This window comes from Genypterus blacodes, unplaced genomic scaffold, assembly GCF_046128005.1.
Source record: "Genypterus blacodes isolate CSIRO-AG114 ecotype Tasmania unplaced genomic scaffold, CSIRO-AGI_Gbla_v1 ptg000048l_1, whole genome shotgun sequence".
In the NCBI taxonomy this organism is placed as follows: Eukaryota; Metazoa; Chordata; class Actinopteri; order Ophidiiformes; family Ophidiidae; genus Genypterus; species Genypterus blacodes.
The window spans coordinates 2467293-2487126 of record NW_027466861.1 but is presented as its reverse complement, the minus strand read 5'-3'; the positions used below and the strand labels follow the sequence as shown (position 1 = coordinate 2487126).

The following is a 19834-nucleotide window of genomic DNA, read 5'->3' as shown; positions in this document are numbered from 1 at the left end:
CTGTTATGGGCGTGCGTACGTGCGTGTGCATGTGCGTGTGTGTGAGTGTGAGTGTGTACGCGCACTGCCGCTTTACTATTCCTCCGCCGACCAATGAGAGTCGAGGCTTTGCAGAGAAAGGCACACGAATGTGATTCTAGTAAAGATACACTGGGTTCTCACGGAATCCCTTTACGCGCACCGCTCGCCAGGTTTTTTCCCCAACACCAATCTACTCTTCCCCTCCTTTTTTCTCCACTCCCCTCTGCTGTCCCCACCCCAGATTCCCGTGCAATTTTCCCCCCGATCCCAAACACTTAATTGAGCAATTGGGATTCCTCACGTGTGGGGTTGATTTGTAGTTTGAACACGTGGCTCATTCAAAAAAGCCGGAATAGCCGAGGATTTTTTTTTTCTTCTCCCCCCTCTTCTTCTTCTTCTTCTTCTTCTTCTTATTCTAGGCTCCAGACTTAGAGGCGGGCGCCAGCCTTACCGTGTGTGACATTCTCTGTCTCTTTGCCAAGGGGTTTGGAGGAAGACACAAAGTAGTTTCTCCTCCTTTTCACCCAACCCGCCGTCGTTCGGAGGCACCAGATTAATAATTGAGCATTTATTTATTGCGCGATCGAGGCAGAGGGGCGAGGGAGCGCAGACGCACTGTGAGGTTGCCAGTTTAAATCTATCTGTGGCTTGAACGACCGGGAAGCACGCCACGGCCACTCCGTAGTAGTAAAGGCGATCGAGGCGACTCCAAACACTGCACATCCGTGAGAGCGAACTACTACTATCTCTCTCTCCTCAGCGTGAAGATTGGTCCTTTTTCGGCGCAGAACATGAATAAGCTTTACATTGGCAACGTGAGCGCAGAGGCGACAGAGGAGGACTTCGAAACTATCTTTGAGCAGTGGAAGATTCCGCACAGTGGCCCGTTTCTTCTCAAAACTGGCTATGCGTTTGTTGATTGCCCGGACGAGAAGTCTGCATTGAAGGCCATCACTCTTATTTCAGGTAAGGAGATGTTTACCGCGAAAGTGTTTGTTTGAAAAGACGCACGGAACTGCTGCAATTGTGTGTGTGTGTGTGTGTGTGTGTGTGTGTGTGTGTGTGTGAGTGGGGGATCGCTTTACTTCAGGGCCCCTGTGAGAAATGTATGTAGTCTTGGGTGGGGGTGTATGCAAGCCCATTCTCTCTCTCTCATGTAACCTTTACGTGGCCTCTTGACACTGTGGGCTCCCCGGTTTAACTGTGTTACACCGCGTGTAATCTCCCCTTTACCGTGGATGGGCAACAACCGTAGGAAGCACAATCACGGGGGCTGACGGTAGTAACGGCGTCCCCGATGCAGGTTACGCCGCTCAGGGCAGCGGGCGCACGGCTGTAGTGAACCGTGTTGTTTTGCTCCTATCACACACGTATATACACACACACACACACTTTGGCCCAATGAGTGGAAGAAGCCTGTAGTTTGTTGCTGTTTTCACGTCACAATCGTCCATTTGGAAGTTGCACCACTCGCCCGTGTTGTTGAAGCAGCACAGGCCGAATCCAGTGGCCTCAGCCCGGCGCTTTGTGGAGCCGTTTCGCCCATGCTGACACACCAGGTGGTTTAATTGTGTTGGTCAAATGGAGGCCAAGAGAACGATCCCCACCACCACTCGCTTAGGTATAATGTTTATTATTACGTACACTGGCTTCTTCCTTAACTTAACTTACGCCTGTTCACGTAAGCCACGTAAAGAATTGAGGTTAAACTCGTATAATTTTACGCATTGGGCTCGTATGGGTGTGAGTGTGTGTGTGTGTGTGAGAGAGAGACTCGTAATATGGAGCCCTCGTGTTCCTCTGGTGCTGTAGACATTTTCAGCAATTTGTATTACCACAACATTAATTTCCGTGTGTGTGTGTGTTTAGATTTTACTACAGTTCGTAAAACGAGCTGTAAATACGAAGCTTAAGGACGTTTCCTAACGTAAAGGGAGAGGGAGGGAGAGTCCAGGCCTGCTGGGAGGTCAAAGTATACATGAAAATAAAATGGCTCCTATTTTCCCCTTTTTTGTAGGTAAAATTGAACTTCATGGAAAAGTTCTCGAAGTGGAGCACTCGGTTCCGAAACGTCAAAGGTAGGTGTACTTTTATTACATAAAACCTGGCTGGGTCAACTCATGGACTCCCCCCCACCCCCCACCCCCTCTCTCAGACAAGAAGCCTTGTTTTAACCCCCCCTCCTTTCCCAAAAAGTGGTATATCCTACAAATACGTGCTAACGCTACGGGTCCGAACAACACCGATACATTTAATTAGTGTGAGTATTTCTCATTTTAAGGTCCTTTTTTAGCCTCTTAAATGCTTTGGGGTCAAATGAAAGGGGCGTATGGCGGCGTGCGTGCTCTCCCTCCTCCTCTTCCTCTTCTTCTTCCTCCTTGTCATGGCGGTGGGTGCTCCAAACCCCTCCGTGCTTTTCAGTGTGTAAACCTGTATTTCCTCCTTCTCCTCCCCCCCTCTCCCTTCACCCCCCTCCTCCTCCTCTCCACTTGCATTTCTTCAACGTATACCGCTTGGTAATTGCTGGAGCCCCGAGTGTGTGTTGGTGTGTGCGCGTGCATAGGCCCTGGTGGAGTCGTCCATTTGAGGAGGATCTGCCCGTCATTCTCCTTGCCTGCCCCGCGCTTCCGCCCTCCTCCCCGCACATTGTGCTGCTGTAGCATGAGATGGACTCTCATGGAGCGGCTGGAGCGGCAGGTCTGGGGCCCTGATCGCGTAAAAGCTCACTTTCCCCGCAGCAACACCAAACTGACGTGATTCACCCACGTATTGCCTTCCCACAAGTAGTTTGCGTGTGTGTGTGTGTGTGTGAGGGGCCCGTGCGTAATCTCCGCTCTGGATGTAAAATCCTGCGTTTGTGCGTAATTTTCGACTGGCGCGTTTCCGTTTTAATTAATCCTTTATTGAATTAAATTAAAATTGCTCTTGCATGTTAATTGCTGTGATGATTTCCAAGTGGCATTGCTTTGTAATATGTACGTTTAGGTTTCCCTGTGGACCTTTAACGAATAAGCTGGAATTTCGCCTATATTAAAAATAATAATAATAATAAAAGTGGAAGCTGCAGCCCGCGGCAGTGTAATATGACGATATTTTATAATTTAATTGCCCAGATTTGTCAGTAGTGAATATTATTTGTCATCTTCATGTGAAGTACAATTTTCCAACTCTGAATGTCATTCCTGATTTCCTGGCTGCTGGTTGGCTGATGGGCAGAATTGTAGCACGTTGTGTGTTTAGATAAATATCAGCACTGCAGTGACCACATGTCAAATTTGTGTCAAATGGTGAAAAGTGGTGACGTTGCTTTAGTTTATAGTAGCAACAGTGGAAGCTAAGCAAAGCAAAACGTGCCCTTCCTCTGCAACATGGAACATGGCTGCAGTCAATGGGGACAGTATTCTGAGTATGGCTACACTCACGCTGCACGCTGGGGCCCCTCTTTGCATTCCACCCTGTGACTATCAGCTGGGGGTTGGACCAATCACCGTAGCTTAACCTTTGCACCCATCAGGAAGGGGAAGTGCTGTAAGCCAGGGAGGCATGGAGAGCAAGTTGGTATGGTCACCGTTTGGTTGACGTGAAGAAGACGAAGGGTCCATAGGGTGGCATGCTGTGAAGAGCACAGGCTGCTGCTGCTGCTGGGGAAATGTACAGTAAAGCAGAATTAGCTAAATTACTGTTATCTCTGTGATCAGTGTGGCCTAAAGCGAACACTGATTATCTCCACTGCCAAAAACACACAATGTCCTGCTCACAGATGTGGTGCTTTAAAAAAAATTCAAATCTATAAATATATGTCTCAAACCGCTCAGCTCCTCTGTGCAGACGTCACTGTAAATTAAACTGAGTGAGCTTTAAAAAATCAAACGTAAATATTGTTTCTTCAGATTTGTTTTTTTGAGTCACATTGTGATCTTAGTGTCCTAACTTCATAAAGTGCCTCTTATATTTACACTTCTGACTTTTAACAAATGTGCAGTGAATTGCATCTGATTCACTGCTACAAATAAAATATTCATGCACGCTTTTGCGAACAAATATTGACTAAATTATTCCCTCAAATAAAAAGCAACAACCTCAATTATAAATCGGGCTGTTGAGTTATTGTGGCGTGTGTTAGTGTATGGGTGTATTTGTGCGACCATCTCACCAAGGCCAATTATGATCTTTGATGCTGAAATTATGTAGAAATCTAAACCTAGCTCGCCCATGCACACACCCACTTATGAGTAAGTACAGGAAGAAAGAAAATGGCGTGCTTATAGGAGAGGGGGGCGTTTGTGTGTGTGTGTGTGGAGGGGGGGGGGCTGAGCACGTTATTTTCATAGGTTTAGAACTTTTTAAAAACATGGATTTTTTTTTTAATTAAAGCAAATTAACTTGGTCAGATGAATAAACTTTCAACCTTCTTGTGAAAACACAGGAGGGGTTTTTCCCTTTTTTATTCCCTGTAGCTTTTTAAGCCAAACATGTAGAACCAAGACCTATAAATCAGGAGAACAACAATAGTGTAGATCACATCAGGGCTGTTCGTAGAAAGGGTTCCTGGCTGATTCTAGAAGAATTCTGGGTCATGGGGTCACTGTGGGGCCCCACCTGCAAGAACGGATTTGGGACTGAGACTTGGGGTGCCAGAAAATTCTGAATGTGGCCCCTTGTTCCTCCAGCGTGCAGGACCAGCTTCTCCTGCTGTCTTTCATACACAGCTCATATCACAAGCCTGTTCTAGCTTTGGCTCTTGATTTAAAAATATATATATATATGAGTAGGGGACATAAAAGTAACCTTTGCACAGGATGAGTCATTTTCCAACTATAGGTAATTTAATGACAAGTTGGTGGAATTCTTTAAGAGAATTCCATAAGAGATCTGGTCAAGTGCAAGTGTTGAATGTAGCTTATTGCGTGTGCACACAGTGCATATAAGGCCTGTGAGAGGGCAACGGAAAGCAGGCGGTGTGGAGTTCAGTCATTCAGAACCTCTGCATACTGAGCAGTGGAGGGCTGCGATGGGCGTCGAGCACAGATCTGTGTGTCCCACAGCGTCCCAACTATTGACGTATAGAACTGCAGTTTGTCCAAACGGCAGAGAATCCTAGATGAACGCAAGTGTGTTGCAAGACGGCTGATTTCTCTTGTGCTAATCGTATCCACACACACACTTGTGTGCTGGCCCATAGGTTGCAGCTGGGAGGCGGGGGTGGGACGGGGGTGCGAATGTGTAGAATGTGGAATTTAAAAGTAAATAAGGAGCTCGGCCTCCTCCTGGCCGTCACATGACGGGCCAGCCCCAGTCCCTCTTGGCCCTTCCCTCCCCCCTCCCACTTTTTAACCCTGCTCTACATGTTCCTGTCAGTGGACTTGTCCGTCTCCATAGCAACGGGGCCCCACCCCCACAGGGCAGAGAGGGCCCTTGTTACCCTTGCCTGAAGCAGGACTAGTCCCCCACGCACACACACACGCATACGCCACACCCCACTCGCACACCTCCCCCTCCCCAAATCAAAGGCCGGGACCAGGGAATGTATACCACCACCACCACCGCCAGCATCCCAACCCCCCACTCTACTCCACTCCATACTGCCTTACTACTTCACTGTGCAAAGCTATAGGTTAGCCTGACTGGAAGTGCTCGATGCATTTGCACATCTCGCATGGAGTTCCCACCGCAATGCAGAGCATACAGAATGTGTGTGTGTGTGTGTGGTGGGGGGGGGGGGGGGGGGGGGGGAAGAGAGGGGCTGGATCAGCCAGGAATGGCGGAGAAGGCCGGAAAGGGCTGGAATTCCTCTTGGAAGTTATTTGGGAATTTTCTCTATAATTTGCCCATTTAGAATTTAAGTATTCCCTAAAGTCTCAAATTAATGTTGAATACACTTGAACTGCTGCTGGTGGTTGTAATTGTGAGGACAGAAATCTCCTTTGCGGCCCTTGTTGCACACGTGTGTTAGGTTCCTGTGTGTGTGTGTCATGGGGTAGATATGTGTCAAATTGGATATTTAAGTTGTTAGATGGCCCTCTGTCGTATTTAAACTCGTGCTCATAGTGTTAAAAACTGAGTTAGTGTGTTCTACAGATTGCACAACCGTTATGATCTGAACATTTGTGTAGTTTGAGCTCCATTTAAATGCCATTTAACAAGCCGGTGGATTTTTGTAGACAAGATGAAAAAATTAACCTCATAGTATTAATATTACAGAAAAGCTGGATTGTGTGTGTGTTTGCCGGCTTATTGTGTACTGCTGTGGACACGTAGTTGGGGTCAGGGTGTGTGTGTGAGTGGGGGGGGGGGTTGTTCGTGCTCTAAAGGCTGCTGTGGAAATGTATTCGTGGTGTGTGTGTTCATGCTTCAGCTCCCAACCATATGTTCCTGTAGGGGTGTGTGTGTGTGTGTGTGTGTGTCAATAGTCAGTGGACTTTGGAGTGACCTGCACTTTGTCGCCACATTTTTCTGCAACATCCACGTCCAGGTGAACACTCGTGGAACTCTGACTCATCAATCCGCCGAGTTCCTACAGAGTCCATCTAATGCTAAACACGGGGAGGTGCGCTGGTTTACACGCGTGACATACAGTACGTTACCATGTGCGGCTTCATCTCACTGCAAAGGGAAAGTGAGGAACTGGGATTTTCTCCCCCCCCCCCCCGTTTCTTTTGTCATGAAAGAGAAGAAGAATGTCTGTCTGATGGAAACCAAGGCGACACCTCCCGTCACAAGTGTCGCCTCGCTGCAACGTGTTGGGGTTGAGCTTTGCAGTATTGGAGGCGTCATGATGCAATGCTTTGGGGCCTCCGCGTAGAGATGAGGAGAGCGTCGGCTTCCTCTTCCCCTTCCTCATCCTCTCTTCCATATCCTTCAGCTCTGGCGCAATCAGTACGTTTACATGCTTGTTCATGCCCCCCAATGTGTGTATACACACACGCGTACACACACACACACACACACACACACACACCACACCATGATGCGTTTTGACATCGGCACAAATCTACGTTTGCATACTCTTGAGTAACTAACTCAGATTATCAGTATGCAGGCATGTAAACATTGTAGTTTTGGAGGAACGACTCTTGGCAAACTTATTACGCAACGGGTCACGAGCGCAGAATGGACTCGCATCTTTATTAACATCCATCACAGGCTCAAATCAAAGAATATTGAATGTAAACACGGTGACTGGCTTTAGGTGAAAGAGTCGCGCTGTTATTGCCTTAAAGTTAAATTCCATCTCCTCCTTTACCTACTTTAGGCCGAACTATCTGCAATTTGTGTCAGGTGTCATACACACAAAATATGCCCCGTCGTCATCTTCTCCAGCGTTAGCGAGGTGTTGCGTAATCAGTGGCGCACTCCGATTTACCCACGCACGTAACCGCCTTGCAATCGCATCATCTGGCTCTGTTACCCGCAGTGAGCTTTCTTCCCTTTGTGGCAGTGTTTGGGGGTATAGGTGGGGTTCCCTGGGGGGTCACTGCCCTAATCGCAGTATAATCCAAGTTTTTAAAGTTGGTGTGAATGTACTGGGGACACCTGCTGGGCCTGAACGGGTGCCACCCCGGTCTGCAGGGTGGAGCTCACAGGCCGGTGTGAGGACCACAGACCTGCTGGAGGATTTCTAATCATTGTAAAATGTCTGAGTGTGTTTGTGCCATTGTTCCTCTGATGTTTGGCGAACGAAGGACTAACCATTGTTCTCCCTGTTTTCTTCTTCCCTTCCAACTGCTCCTCTCCCCATCTGTCCCTTCCCATCTACATTCTTATCAATTTCTCCCTTTTCTCTCCTTCCATTGTCCATCCTCCCCCCCCCCTGCTCCTCCTTTTCCTCCCTCCAGGAGCTGTAAGCTGCAGATCAGGAACATCCCGCCTCACATGCAGTGGGAGGTGAGTACTAACAGGGTTGCTAACTGCTTCCTGGGTGTGGCACCTTGGGGGGGATGGGGAGAGGGGGTGTCTCTCCCCACTGGGCGCTCACGTTCAGTCGCCACCTGCAGCCGGCGTGGTTTCGTTTCGGAGCTTTGGGCTCTGGGACACTTCGGGTTTGATTCTGTAAACGAGCCTCACAAATGATCTCCGACGCCACCGGAAACGTGATGTCGCTTTTTTTAATCGCTGTGAGATTTAGATATTTTTGGTTGTTGTGTTTTATGTGTGTAGTCTCTGATGAAGGCGATCACGTGTAGCGGCACAAAGGCTTCAGAAGAATGTGTAAAGAATTAAATCTGGAGTCTTGCACGTATATTGGCAGTCTCACTCTCACTTGGAGGCATTTAATAATTACATGATCCTTAAAGCATTGTACTCCTACCCTGTTTGGCAGCTTACCAGGCATGTTTTAAAAAAAGAATTTATCCTCTGGTTACACTCTGCCTGTGTCTATCTGTGCCGAAATGGGAAGTCTGACTGAATTCTTCGACAATTGTGATCGCCGGGGCTCCTTTCTCTTCTTCTTCTGAGGCCAAAAGCCATGAGTTGACATGGAAAGTGTATCGTCGGCGTTTGTGCGAGTGTGCACGTCCTCTGTGGCGCTGCGGAGGTTAAATCTGTGCGACGCAGATTAATGACAAATGTTGGGACTCGGTGGTATTTATTGCATTTTTGTGTGCTGAGTAAACGCACATTCTGAGGTTTCCTGAACATGCATGAAATCAGCACTGTGCACTCGGAGCTCGGGTGGACTCGGACAGGTGTGTGTGTGTGTGTGTGTGAGAGAACCCTGTGGCCAATTTACAGCCACACTTTGTAGGGGCGAGAGAGACGGAGACACACACACACAGACGTCAAATGTTCACCTGAAATTGTGGTCTTACGGGGTTTCAAGTCGGTAAACAAAGGGGAAAAAAAGTCAGAAATTGGCCAAACGTAACGCAATGTGGAATCACTGCTTTAAAAATCATGTCGCCTGTTGAATATTACAATCATATCAAATCCAGAGATGTCTCGCAACCACAACCAGGAAGGATTTGTGGTCAAATGTAGTCCCTTGATAATGAGGAAACCATTATAGTTAAATCTAAACACCTCCATAAGCTGCAGCCTGACACAGCAGACCTGCACACTACTGCGTTCAAGAATGGTAGATAAATGGCATTCAATTGTGTTTTTAGCCAAGCGTTTTAGTAGATTTGTTGATTTGTGATATTGGTAGGTAATCTAGTTGGATGTAGTGTGTGAGGTGACACAGTGTGAGCGTCCTCAGCGGCGATCTGTGCGACGGTGGAGCTCCTGGGACGAAGCTCTCTGAGCAGGTGTCAACAGTAAATCATTAAATTGGGAGATTGAGACTCAAGGTCAGCGTCAAGTACTAATGCAGGCCCGTGTTGCCTCACACAAAGGGTTAACGGGCAGAGTTGTCCATTTCAGAATTTAGGAATAAAAACGTGAATGCAATTTAATGTGTAAATTGCAGTGATTCCTGGTGTGTGTGTGTGTGTGTGTGTGTGTGTGTGTGTGAGGTGGATTGAGTAACAGCCTCACGCAGCGTTTCCACCCTTTTGCACATGAAGCATTTTAATTTAAACACTTTGTGCGGCTAATCCCGACTCCTTTTAGTTTACGGAGCACGTGTGAATTTATGTGAACAGAAATCTGTCTGAGCCTCAGAAAAAAGCTTTTGTCATAAACTCAGGATCCTGTTTTGCTTTTTTTTTCCCCCCCTCCGTCAGGTTTCAGTTTCCTGCAGGCGTTGTGTGTGTGTGTGTGTGTGTGTGTGTGTGTGTGTGTAGCGTGTGCTCTGAGTTTCATGCTTCAGTTTCCTTTTTAAGAGAGAATGCGTAGAATCTTATTGTCTGTGAAGGTTCTCAGCTTATTGTGAACGTGTTACTCACACACTGTGAAATCTCCCAGTCTCACATGTGAGCCTCACTCTGCCTCGCTCACGCGGCCACGGACCGGGCTCGCTGTTCTGTAATGGTGGGCTCGCTCGTCCCTCAGCTGCAGCCACACGTCCACCCATGTTCTTAGTATGTAGCCAGCCAGCGCTTTGCTTTGTCAAAAGCTGACATGGAGGTTTTTTTTCCCCTCCCTCCCTGTGCGGGGGAGGGGGCTTCAGCAGAATGGAGGAACAGAAAAGAAGGGCATCTTTTGATGTAAAGGCCTTGTGTGTATCTTATCAGGTAGATAAGACAAAGTGGTTGAAGCGCACACGGCCCGGCTGCTACAGAGCGGCATGTTGGCAAGCTGGAGCGAGTGGGTGGGCCTGGACTTTTCCCCTTCCCCTCCATGTGCTGCCGCCGACTCACAGAATGTGTAGCATGAACTCGCACCCCTCCCCCAGCCGCTGCTTCCTGCTGGAATGTACCCCACCCTTTCCTGAATGGCGTGGTGTCCCATTGGTCAGGCGGCGCTGACGGACAGGCGGAGCGGCCAGCCGGCAGCCCGCCACTCCTGGCTTAAGGGAACTCATATGAGCGCCGCGGCAGCCAATGGCGGCGAGAGGAGACGGCAGAGGGGCGGGAGGCTCCCCGGTTGGCGGGTCGGAGGAGTGGGAGGGCAGGGACGCAGCCTTGTTGGCTGGAAAGGGGGGTTGAGCTCTTGGGGGCGTGGCCTCAGGCTGAACTGAGCGTGGTTGGAGGTCTTGGGCATGTAGACTGGGTTTAGAACCCCCGCTCCCCCCCTCGCTCACGTTTGATTGATCTGTGAATTGAAATCCTGTGGTTGCCATGTTTGGGCCTGTGGCCAGGATGGAGCTTTTCATTAGGATGCTGCTTTCTGTTTTTTTTAAGTGAAGCAAAAGTGTCTTGGTGACAAAGCAGCCTGATGAATCTGAACTCACTCATATTCTTATATCCAAAGTTTAAACATTTCTGAAGCAGGTCACCTCTGTTGTGTGTGTGTGTGTGTGCTCCGTGCTGCTCTGTTGTGTTTTATTGTGTTAGACATGTTACAGCTTTATTTATATTCATGTCAAAGCGTCTTGAATATTATTCAAACATTCATGAAGGGTTTGAGACGTGAAGCGCGCTGCAGCGATCTAAGCAAAGGGTCAGAAGTTTAGATACCAGGGTTTTCACAAGACGGCAGTAAATTCATCCAGATAACTGGATATTGAACTCTGGGGTTCAGACCTAATGAGCTGTGTCCTGGCAGCGAGCTGGGATGATTTTCCCGGAGATGAGCTTCTGCCGGCCGACACGTTTGGTACGGAACCCGTATGGTCTCCGTCTCCGAGTCCTAATGTGTGTTTCCTCTCTCTCCCCCTCAGGTTTTGGACAGTATGCTTGCAGAGTATGGTACAGTGGAAAGCTGTGAACAAGGTAAAGGGACACACAGGAGACATGTGTGTGTCGTAAATGTGCTGCTCAGCCATCTACGCCATTGATTACACACACACACACACACACACACACACACACACACACACACTCACACATGCATATCAGAATGAGTTTTAGCATGTCAGCTGTATGAAGGCTGAGGACACTGGGCTCAGTTTGTAGTCATCTAGCATGGAGAGTGTAGCACTAGATCAGAGTGGTCCTCTCTACAGGTACACACTAAATACTCTAATGTAGCTCAACTATTTTATATTCTCACATCAATTATGTGATCGGGATTGCTTAACTGCTTAAGAAATTCATTTTCAAAAATCACGTTAAATTGTCCAGTGTGTTAAACTGATGTCAGCGTGTGTGTGTGTGTGTAATTGATTGCTTCTCCATGTTCTCCCACAGTGAACACCGACACAGAGACTGCGGTAGTCAACGTTCGATATGCAGCCAAGGAGCAGGCCAGGCTGTGAGTGGACACACACACACACACACACACACACACACACACACACACACACACACACACACACACACACACACACACACACACACACACACACACACACACACACACACACACACACACACACACACACACACACACACACACACACACACACACACACACACACACACACAGCCTTAACATCCAACTCATGTCTTCATGCTCTCATGTCGTGGATTTGTGGGAATTCTTTGCTTAATTCCTCAGTCTGTGTCGGAATTCTCACGCACTTCCTCAGTCTTGTGTTCTTTGCCGTTCACGTGATTTCCTCCTCCTAACAACCAGTCTCATTTAATTTGACATGCAGTGATGATGAAGGGAGCCATGAAGAGTGTGTGTGCATGTGTGCTTAGCCTGGTGGGTGGGGGTTTTGGGGTTAATTTAACCATCTGGTGCCCCCTGGTGTACATGCATCGCACTGCAGCGTTGCGCTGCTCGTGTGGCTGTTGCAGGCGATTTCAGTCACCAGCGTCTTTACCCTGCAGGGCTGATGGAGCAGGTCTGTGTGTGTGTGTGTGTGTGTGTGTGTGAGTGTGGAGATGTTGGGCCGCTGCTCCACACTCTGCAGGGCTCGTTAGGCGCTCGTGCACTTAAACGTCACGCAGCCGTCACACTGAGGCTCTCCTTTAGACCCCGAAGAGCCTCGTCTTGTTTTCTACCTCTCCTTGACAAAAGATGGAGAAGTGCAAGATCAAAGCTGAACCTTTCAGTGAACGCCTCCTCCAGGTTCTGCTCAGGTGCATATATGGCATGCTGACATATTTGGCTTTCACCCACAAGCTCTGTAGTCATCCATCAAATAGACTCGTAGGGATCTGTGGGACTCGTCAAAGCCTCGACTCATTTCCTCAACATGAAGGAAGATTTGGATGCAAACGTCCTCATCCAAGTGTTTTCCTCTGCCATTTTATAATGAATTGCACAATAACATGACGTTGCTGTTATGATGGTGTAACACCGGCTGTTTGGAAAGATCCATTGGACTTATTTGTAGTATTACATAAACACTCCGTCTTGCTTGGACACTGACACGTTGTTGCCTCTCCTCCAGAGCGGTGGAGAAGCTGAATGGATCCATGATGGAGAACTACGCCCTGAAGGTGTCCTACATCCCCGACGAGAACGCCGGCCCAGAGGCTCCCTCAGCCGGGGGCAGGAGAGGCTTCAACGCCCGCGGCCCACCTCGCTCCAGCTCCCCGGGTCTGGGCGCCCGGCCCAAAGTGCAGTCGGACATCCCCCTGCGCATGCTGGTGCCTACGCAGTTCGTCGGGGCGATAATCGGCAAGGAGGGCGCCACCATCCGCACCATCACCAAACAGACCCACTCAAAGTACGTACAGAACCTACGGGGGGTCAGAGTGTGAAGCGAACGGTTTCTTTGTTTTCTACTGTTTAGACGTTGACCACGCGCTCCCTTCTTCCCCTCAGGATCGACATCCATAGGAAAGAGAACGCGGGCGCAGCAGAGAAGCCCATCACAGTCCACTCCACCCCTGAGGGCTGCTCCAGCTCCTGCAGAACCATCATGGAGATCATGCACAAGGAGGCCGTCGACACAAAGTTGTGAGTCTGCGCTGAGAGAGAGAGAGAAAGAGAGAGAGAGAGAGAAGAGAGAGAGAGAGAGAGAGAGAGAGAGAGAGAGAGAGAGAGAGAGAGAGAGAGAGAGAGAGAGAGAGAGAGAGAGAGAGAGAGAGAGAGAGAGAGAGAGACCCCCCCCCCCCCCCCCACCTGTCCAACTCCAGCATCATGCAGTGACTCGCCCTCCATGTTGATGTGATGTCACTGCTTCGTGTCCTGACGGCGTTCACGCTCTGGAGAAGCTGCTGGCGACCCTTCACCTCCTGCCATTTCCTGTCTTAATCGTGTTAAAATTACCAAATCAAAGTCACGCCGCTTGCTCTACCCTCCAGTGTGGCCTTTGGAGAGCACAGACAGACACACACACACCTACTGTACTCACACAGCTCAGATGAAGAGCCCTGCGACCTTTAGTGGAATCTGGCTCACCTATTCTTGTCTGAACTCTTTCTGGGCTCTGTGATGTTCCAGTTTTCCTGAAAGCGTGAAAAAAATCATATGGTGGCAGATTCTCCGGGCCAGATGATGCTGACTCGTGCAGTTTGTGCTCAGCTGTGTGTGTTTGTTACTGGCAGAAGTTGGTTGTTGGCGATGTGGACATGCGATACTTTACAGCTAGAGAGGAAATGTGCGTTGACATGTTAAAGAATCTAGCAGCATGTAAAGCGAGATCCTGCGTAGCTGCGTCTGAATGTGTTAAATGGAACGCCGTTGTCTTTGGCAGCACTGAGGAGATCCCACTGAAGATCCTCGTACACAACAACTTCGTGGGACGACTAATCGGCAAGGAAGGTCGCAACCTTAAGAAGATCGAGCAGGACACAGTGACCAAGATCACCATCTCATCGTAAGAATCAGTGCTCGCAGTTTACCCCACGGCTCTGCTGCAAACGTCTCTCTGTGCGTTGAGGTGATCCGTCCGTTTCCATCCGCAGTCTTCAGGAACTGACCATCTACAACCCTGAGCGGACCATCACTGTGATCGGGAGCATCGACGCGTGCGCCAGAGCCGAGGAGGAGGTGATGAAGAAGGTCAGGGAATCATACGAGAGCGACATGGCTGCCATGAACGTAAGTAATGAAGTAAATGTTCTTCTCCTCGTATAGCTGCTCGTAAATGTTACACCCCAATGGCGCCATCTTGCCTCCTTAATATAAACAAAGGAACACAGCGACGTCTCATTATGGTGGGCGTTGGTATTGGTTGGCGTTTGCCGTTGTGGTGATGGAAATGTCCCTCTTCCTCTCCAGCTCCAGTCCAACTTGATCCCGGGCTTGAACCTGAACGCTCTGGGCTTATTCCCCTCCGGCGCGCCCGGCATGGGCCCCGCCATGGCCAACGTACCGCCGCCCCCTGGAGGCTCCGGATGCTCGTCGTTTGGAGTAAGTGTCCCGTTCCGTCTTTTGCTCTTCTTTATATGTTTTTCTCCCCTTCTCCCGGCCTCGCATACATGTGAAACCCGTGACAGAGTTGTGGCGGATTCCCTCCGTGTTGAAACAAAGCAGCCATTTAACTATGCGGCAACTCGGTTTTATGTGACTCTTCTTTCCTCCAGTGCAGTCCTTATGGGGGTGAGGGGCCACTTTGGGCCTCTGTGCTGTCGGCGAGCAGCCAGCCCCTCGCCGTAAGTCACCCGTCACCCACAATGCTTTGCACGGCTTGTGGCTGCTCGCTGCCGTGTTTGGGGGGCAGGGTCAAGGTTTCGCCCCTTGATCTCTGAGCTTTTACACAGACATGCCAGCGAGCCCCTGAGTCCTGACGGGCCACGGTCGCTCCCATACGAGTTCGGTACTAAAGATCAGAGTCGGAGTTCGTACAGTCAGTCAGGAGAGAGGACGTGTGTCATGTGGAGAGTAAAACCGCAGCGACTGACATGTTGGACGCGACCACAACCTGTTCGTAGGATGGATTTACTTTGAGCTCACACTGAAGGCGATGGTTCTTCTGTATTGACGACCGCTACCATGTCAGAATTGGGGTGGGAGTTGAAACGTAAAGCCACTTGCCTCTGAATGGACACGAAGCGTGGAAGCTCAGGGACATGAAAGTGTGCAGGTGGAACATCTCTGCAGCTTTGCTTGTAGACTCTCCTCTCCTCTCCTGTTTGCATTTCGCGCATCGGTGGCTGTAGTCGAGCACCTTCCTGGTCCCGGTCCACGCTGATTGTGTTTGTGCCCCGCAGGGACACCCGGAGTCGGAGACGGTCCACTTGTTCATCCCGGCGCTCGCAGTGGGAGCCATCATTGGAAAACAGGGTCAACACATCAAACAGCTGTCACACTTTGCCGGAGCCTCCATCAAGGTGAGTGGAGGGTCGGGACGCTCTATGACGACTGCGTCTGTGCTCAGTCTGTAACACCGTCTGTCCTTCTGTCTCTCTGTCAGATCGCCCCTGCAGATGGCGCGGATCTCAAATTTAGGGTGGTCATCATCTCAGGACCACCGGAGGCTCAGTTTAAGGTAATTCATACAATTTACACTAACGGACGACTTCACACAAACTACAAATGTAGACCCTTATTCTAAACACAGTGGGCCACAGGTTTGGATGAGCTTTGGTGAGCCGTTGTCAGTGACAGGAAATTGTCTTGTGCAGGCTCAGTGTCGCCTCTTCAGCAAGCTGAAGGAGGAGAACTTCTTTGGGCCCAAGGAGGAGGTGAAGCTGGAGGCTCACATCAAGGTTCCCTCCTACGCCGCAGGACGAGTCATCGGGAAGGGCGGGAAAACGGTAAATACCCACTCGCCTCATTACTGGGCACCAGATGGAATCTGTCAGGGCTGTTGGGGGAAAATGTGGCGTGGTCGTTCGGTTTTGACCCTGGATTTGTTTGGTTGCAGGTGAACGAGCTGCAGAACCTGACCTGTGCAGAGGTGGTGGTGCCCAGGGATCAGACGCCGGACGAGAACGACCAGGTCATAGTGAAGATCAGCGGACACTTCTTTGCATGTCAGGTGGGTCTCGTGAAGGCGGAGCTTCTGGTGTCTCTATGGAAACGGTTACGAACCATCAGCAGCAGCACCAACACTGTTTTAGCGTTTCTAATGCAGTAAAAGTGCGGGGTGAATCCTATTGAACTGATTCAGCTTAGGGTCAACGCTCATCTCTCTCGCTCTCTCTCTCTGTGTGTGTGTGTGTGTAGCTAGCTCAGAGGAAGATCCAGGAGATCCTGGCCCAGGTGAGGAGGCAGCAGCAGACCAAGCCCGCCCCCGGGGCCCAACAACCTCCCCTGCCCCGCAGCAGGAAGTGAAGAAGCCCGCGGCCCTGGAGGAGCGGTGACTGAATCTGAATCTGCCAGAAGACAAGACAGACGGACGGACGCAGATGAGTCCCGGGGGGTGGGAGGGGAAGACAAGGGGTCGTAACGCTCATCTCAGGGGGGTCCAAGGTTATCAGAACCCAACCAAACATCCACCCCTCCTTGTCTTTCTACTGGGTGGCTGAGAGGCCGTACGCCTCTGCACCTGCACCCTCCTCTCCTCTCTGCGCCTCTGTGAGAATGTACTTCTGAGGGCTCCCAGTGTCACCCGCCTTCACCCGTGCACACCCCTCGCCCGCTCCCCCTCCCCCACGGGTGTGTTGGTTTATCCGTTTTTTTTTCTTTTTTTTCTTTTTTTTTTTAACACTAGAAACACAAAGAAGAAATAAGGATCCCCCCTCCTATCACCTCCTTGGTGTGGTACTTCAAACTTCACACATTGACGAGATGTTTTGGTTGACTTCAGATTCGGTTGACACCCTTTTTTTTTTTTTTTTTTCTTTTTTTTTTTCTTTTTCTTTTCTGTTTTTGTTTCAAATCTCAAATTTTTAGTGTTTAATTGGTTGAAGCTTTCTCATGAGTTTTCTGTGGAAAGGAAAGGCATTGCTATCAGGGTCCTGGTAGGACCAACAGAGAGGTTTATTTGGGGGGAGGGTTGGCTCAGATTGGGTGGGCCATGTTTAGGGGAAAGATTCTTGTTTGGAGGTCAGGACCCCTAATAAGGGTGGATTAAAGGGGCGTCCTGCCCTCGTAATGATAGTGGCATTTTATAAATTCGGATGCATTTTATAGATAGATCTATATACATAGATGAATATATATTTAGAGGTGAGGGCAGCGCCACAATTGACACTTAGGGGAACGGTGCCGAAACTGCTGCTGCCCAGTAAAACCAATTTAATATGCATTTTACTTAACTACCTCAGGATCTAGTACCTCAGAAGAGAAAAGAAAATGATTATATATATATGAAAAAAATGTTCCTTTCTTTTTTATTTTGCTTTTGTGGTATTTTGTATACTTTATAAAGCTGATAGTCTTTTGAACATTTTTATTTTTTTAAGAAAACTTAAAATTTGGTCAGCTGCCATCTGACCTTGCCTTCAACTCTGGTGCTTTAGGCGGCATTGTACATGTGTATGTGTGACTTAAGATGACCCTGTACATAAAGTCTATTTGTACATAGCAGCCCCGGAGCAAGAGTTGGCGCCCCCTCAGCTGGCGGCTGACAGGTGTATCGAGAGAAAATCACCTCAGTTTTTCCCCTGAGGGTCCACCATCTTCTGAGAAACGTACAAACCAACTAAGACATGCAAATAATGCCAACCGTACATAATTTGCAGCAATGCCATTTAGTTTTGGGATTGACATTGTTATTTGCTACTTTGATTTGTCAAATTTCCTTTACGCGTCCCCCGGGGGGCCGAGATCGGGGCGGGGGGGGCACACTGGTCGTGGTCCTCTTCCCCCCCCGTAGCCGCTCGGGGGTTTAGCAGAGCGGCCGTTTTGGCGGCTCCGCTCCGGCGCCATCTGCCACCTTTCACGACAACAGTCTTGGCGAGGTCGAAGCCCGACTAGGTTTATTTTCATAGAGCAAGCTTTGTCAGTTTGAAGTGGCCGTTGTAGCCAGGCCGCCGAGTCGATGTTGACGTGGGTCACTGCATGGTGAGGGTAGGGGGAGTCACACTGATAGATGCATTGTGTTTTCTGTTTTCTGTTTTGTCTTGCTATAGGAAGATGATTTAAACAAAAAAGACCTTCTGTGTAACCCGCAAATGTAACTTGACCTTTCAATTTGTTCAAGACGCACGGGAAAACGACAAAACCCGGGAAGGCACACAAATTAACTGAACCCTGATTGGGTATATATAAAAAAAGAAAGAAAAAAAAAAAAAAGAAGGAATTCCCCCCCCCCTTAAAAAAAAGAAAAAGAAGAAAAAGCGAAATCTCCTCGAACCGATTTCATTTTGTCTTTTCACGCCGAATGTAAATATGTTGATTGTGGTAAAACGTGCTCGAGTGTATCATGCTTCCACAGTAGAACGCCGTCTACCTCAGCTGAGGGGGTGGGGGGTTTGTTGTGGCACTAAAGGCACCCCCGCCCTGCCCCCACTGAGCGCCAGCGCGCACCGATACCTCAGCCCCCACCCCTCCCCACCCCCGGCCGGAACACTTCTGTCTACACGGGCGTGCAGCCCCCAACACCGCGCTTCACACTGAGGGGGCACAAGTGATACTTAAAAAAAAAAACCGATCCCATCCCATCTACCCCACCCCCGCTTCCCTCCTGCCAAACCGCCCTCTGACCCTTTCTCCTCTCTGCAGTTTGTTTTGATCTACCTCCTTAGACGCATATTTCAAGTAGAGGCATTCTTCTATTTGTTAGGATTTAGCCCCGCCCCCTTCCTCCTCCCCGCTCCCCTCCTTTTTGCGCTCCCCCCCTTCCCCCGGATATGAATGAAAAAAAAAATCTAAAATCATGTACTCTTTAGAAAATGAAAGATTAATGAAAAGTGATCAGATATTTTCTTTTTGCCAGCGTTTCTATATACTCTCTTTAGGCTTAATTGAAATCCTCAAACGATGGTTATTTCTTTCTGCTTTCTATTTTTGGTGGTGTGGCTTACATGTATTTGAACTTTGCTTGGTTTTTTTTGTGAAATGGTTAAAAAAAAAATCAAGTGTTTGATTTTTTTTCTTTTTTTTTGTTGCATTCAATAGATAAAACGAAAAACAGTTTTATACTTAAAGAAAAAAGGGCCTACCTTTTTTTGTTTCTGATTTGTAAGACTGCAAAATAGATACAAAGTCCTGTCTTTTCCTTATTTTTTTTTTCTCTCGTCTTTCTCACATCGCTACACTCACTTCGCTGATTTGGTAGCTTTTTCTTCTGTTAGCATTTCTTGGCTGTGTAACGTGGAACATCCTCTTCGTATGGGACAGATACAAGGGACTTGGGTCTCTGAGTTTATTTTGGAAAAGAGATGGAACCTCAGCATGATATCCCCCTCCTCCCCTGTTCTGCAACCATGCTTGTGCCCCTTCACCTCCCCCCCTCACACAGCTCCACTTGTCAAATGCCTCTGAATAAAAAAAAAATCAAAAAAATTAACCCAGGTGTGTTTTTCTGAGGGGGATTTTTGAATTTTGTATTGGTGCATGAGTTAATCTGGAGGAAAATGATCTTAACATAATAAATGTG

The 19834-nt window shown here is 48.8% G+C and overlaps 1 protein-coding gene across 1 annotated transcript; it reads left to right on the top strand.

Moving 5' to 3' along the window:
• Positions 1-550: 550 nt before the first annotated feature.
• igf2bp3 (insulin-like growth factor 2 mRNA binding protein 3) lies at positions 551-19709 on the top strand. The gene is made up of 15 exons (XM_076149707.1): positions 551-987; positions 2039-2099; positions 7857-7905; positions 11225-11276; positions 11694-11757; positions 12848-13126; positions 13225-13359; positions 14099-14221; positions 14310-14445; positions 14626-14757; positions 15558-15677; positions 15761-15835; positions 15972-16103; positions 16214-16331; positions 16520-19709. The coding sequence occupies exons 1-15, from the start codon at positions 813-815 to the stop codon at positions 16621-16623; spliced, it is 1755 nt and encodes a 584-aa protein (XP_076005822.1). The 5' UTR covers positions 551-812; the 3' UTR covers positions 16624-19709.
• Positions 19710-19834: the final 125 nt, after the last annotated feature.

Excerpts from the sequence above, each read along its gene's own strand:
- igf2bp3 (XM_076149707.1), top strand. The coding sequence starts at position 813 with ATGAATAAGCTTTACATTGGCAACGTGAGCGCAGAGGCGACAGAGGAG. Across the intron at positions 7,906-11,224 it reads CGCCTCACATGCAGTGGGAG|GTTTTGGACAGTATGCTTGC; the intron begins GTGAGTACTAAC and ends TCTCCCCCTCAG. Across the intron at positions 11,758-12,847 it reads GCCAAGGAGCAGGCCAGGCT|AGCGGTGGAGAAGCTGAATG; the intron begins GTGAGTGGACAC and ends CCTCTCCTCCAG.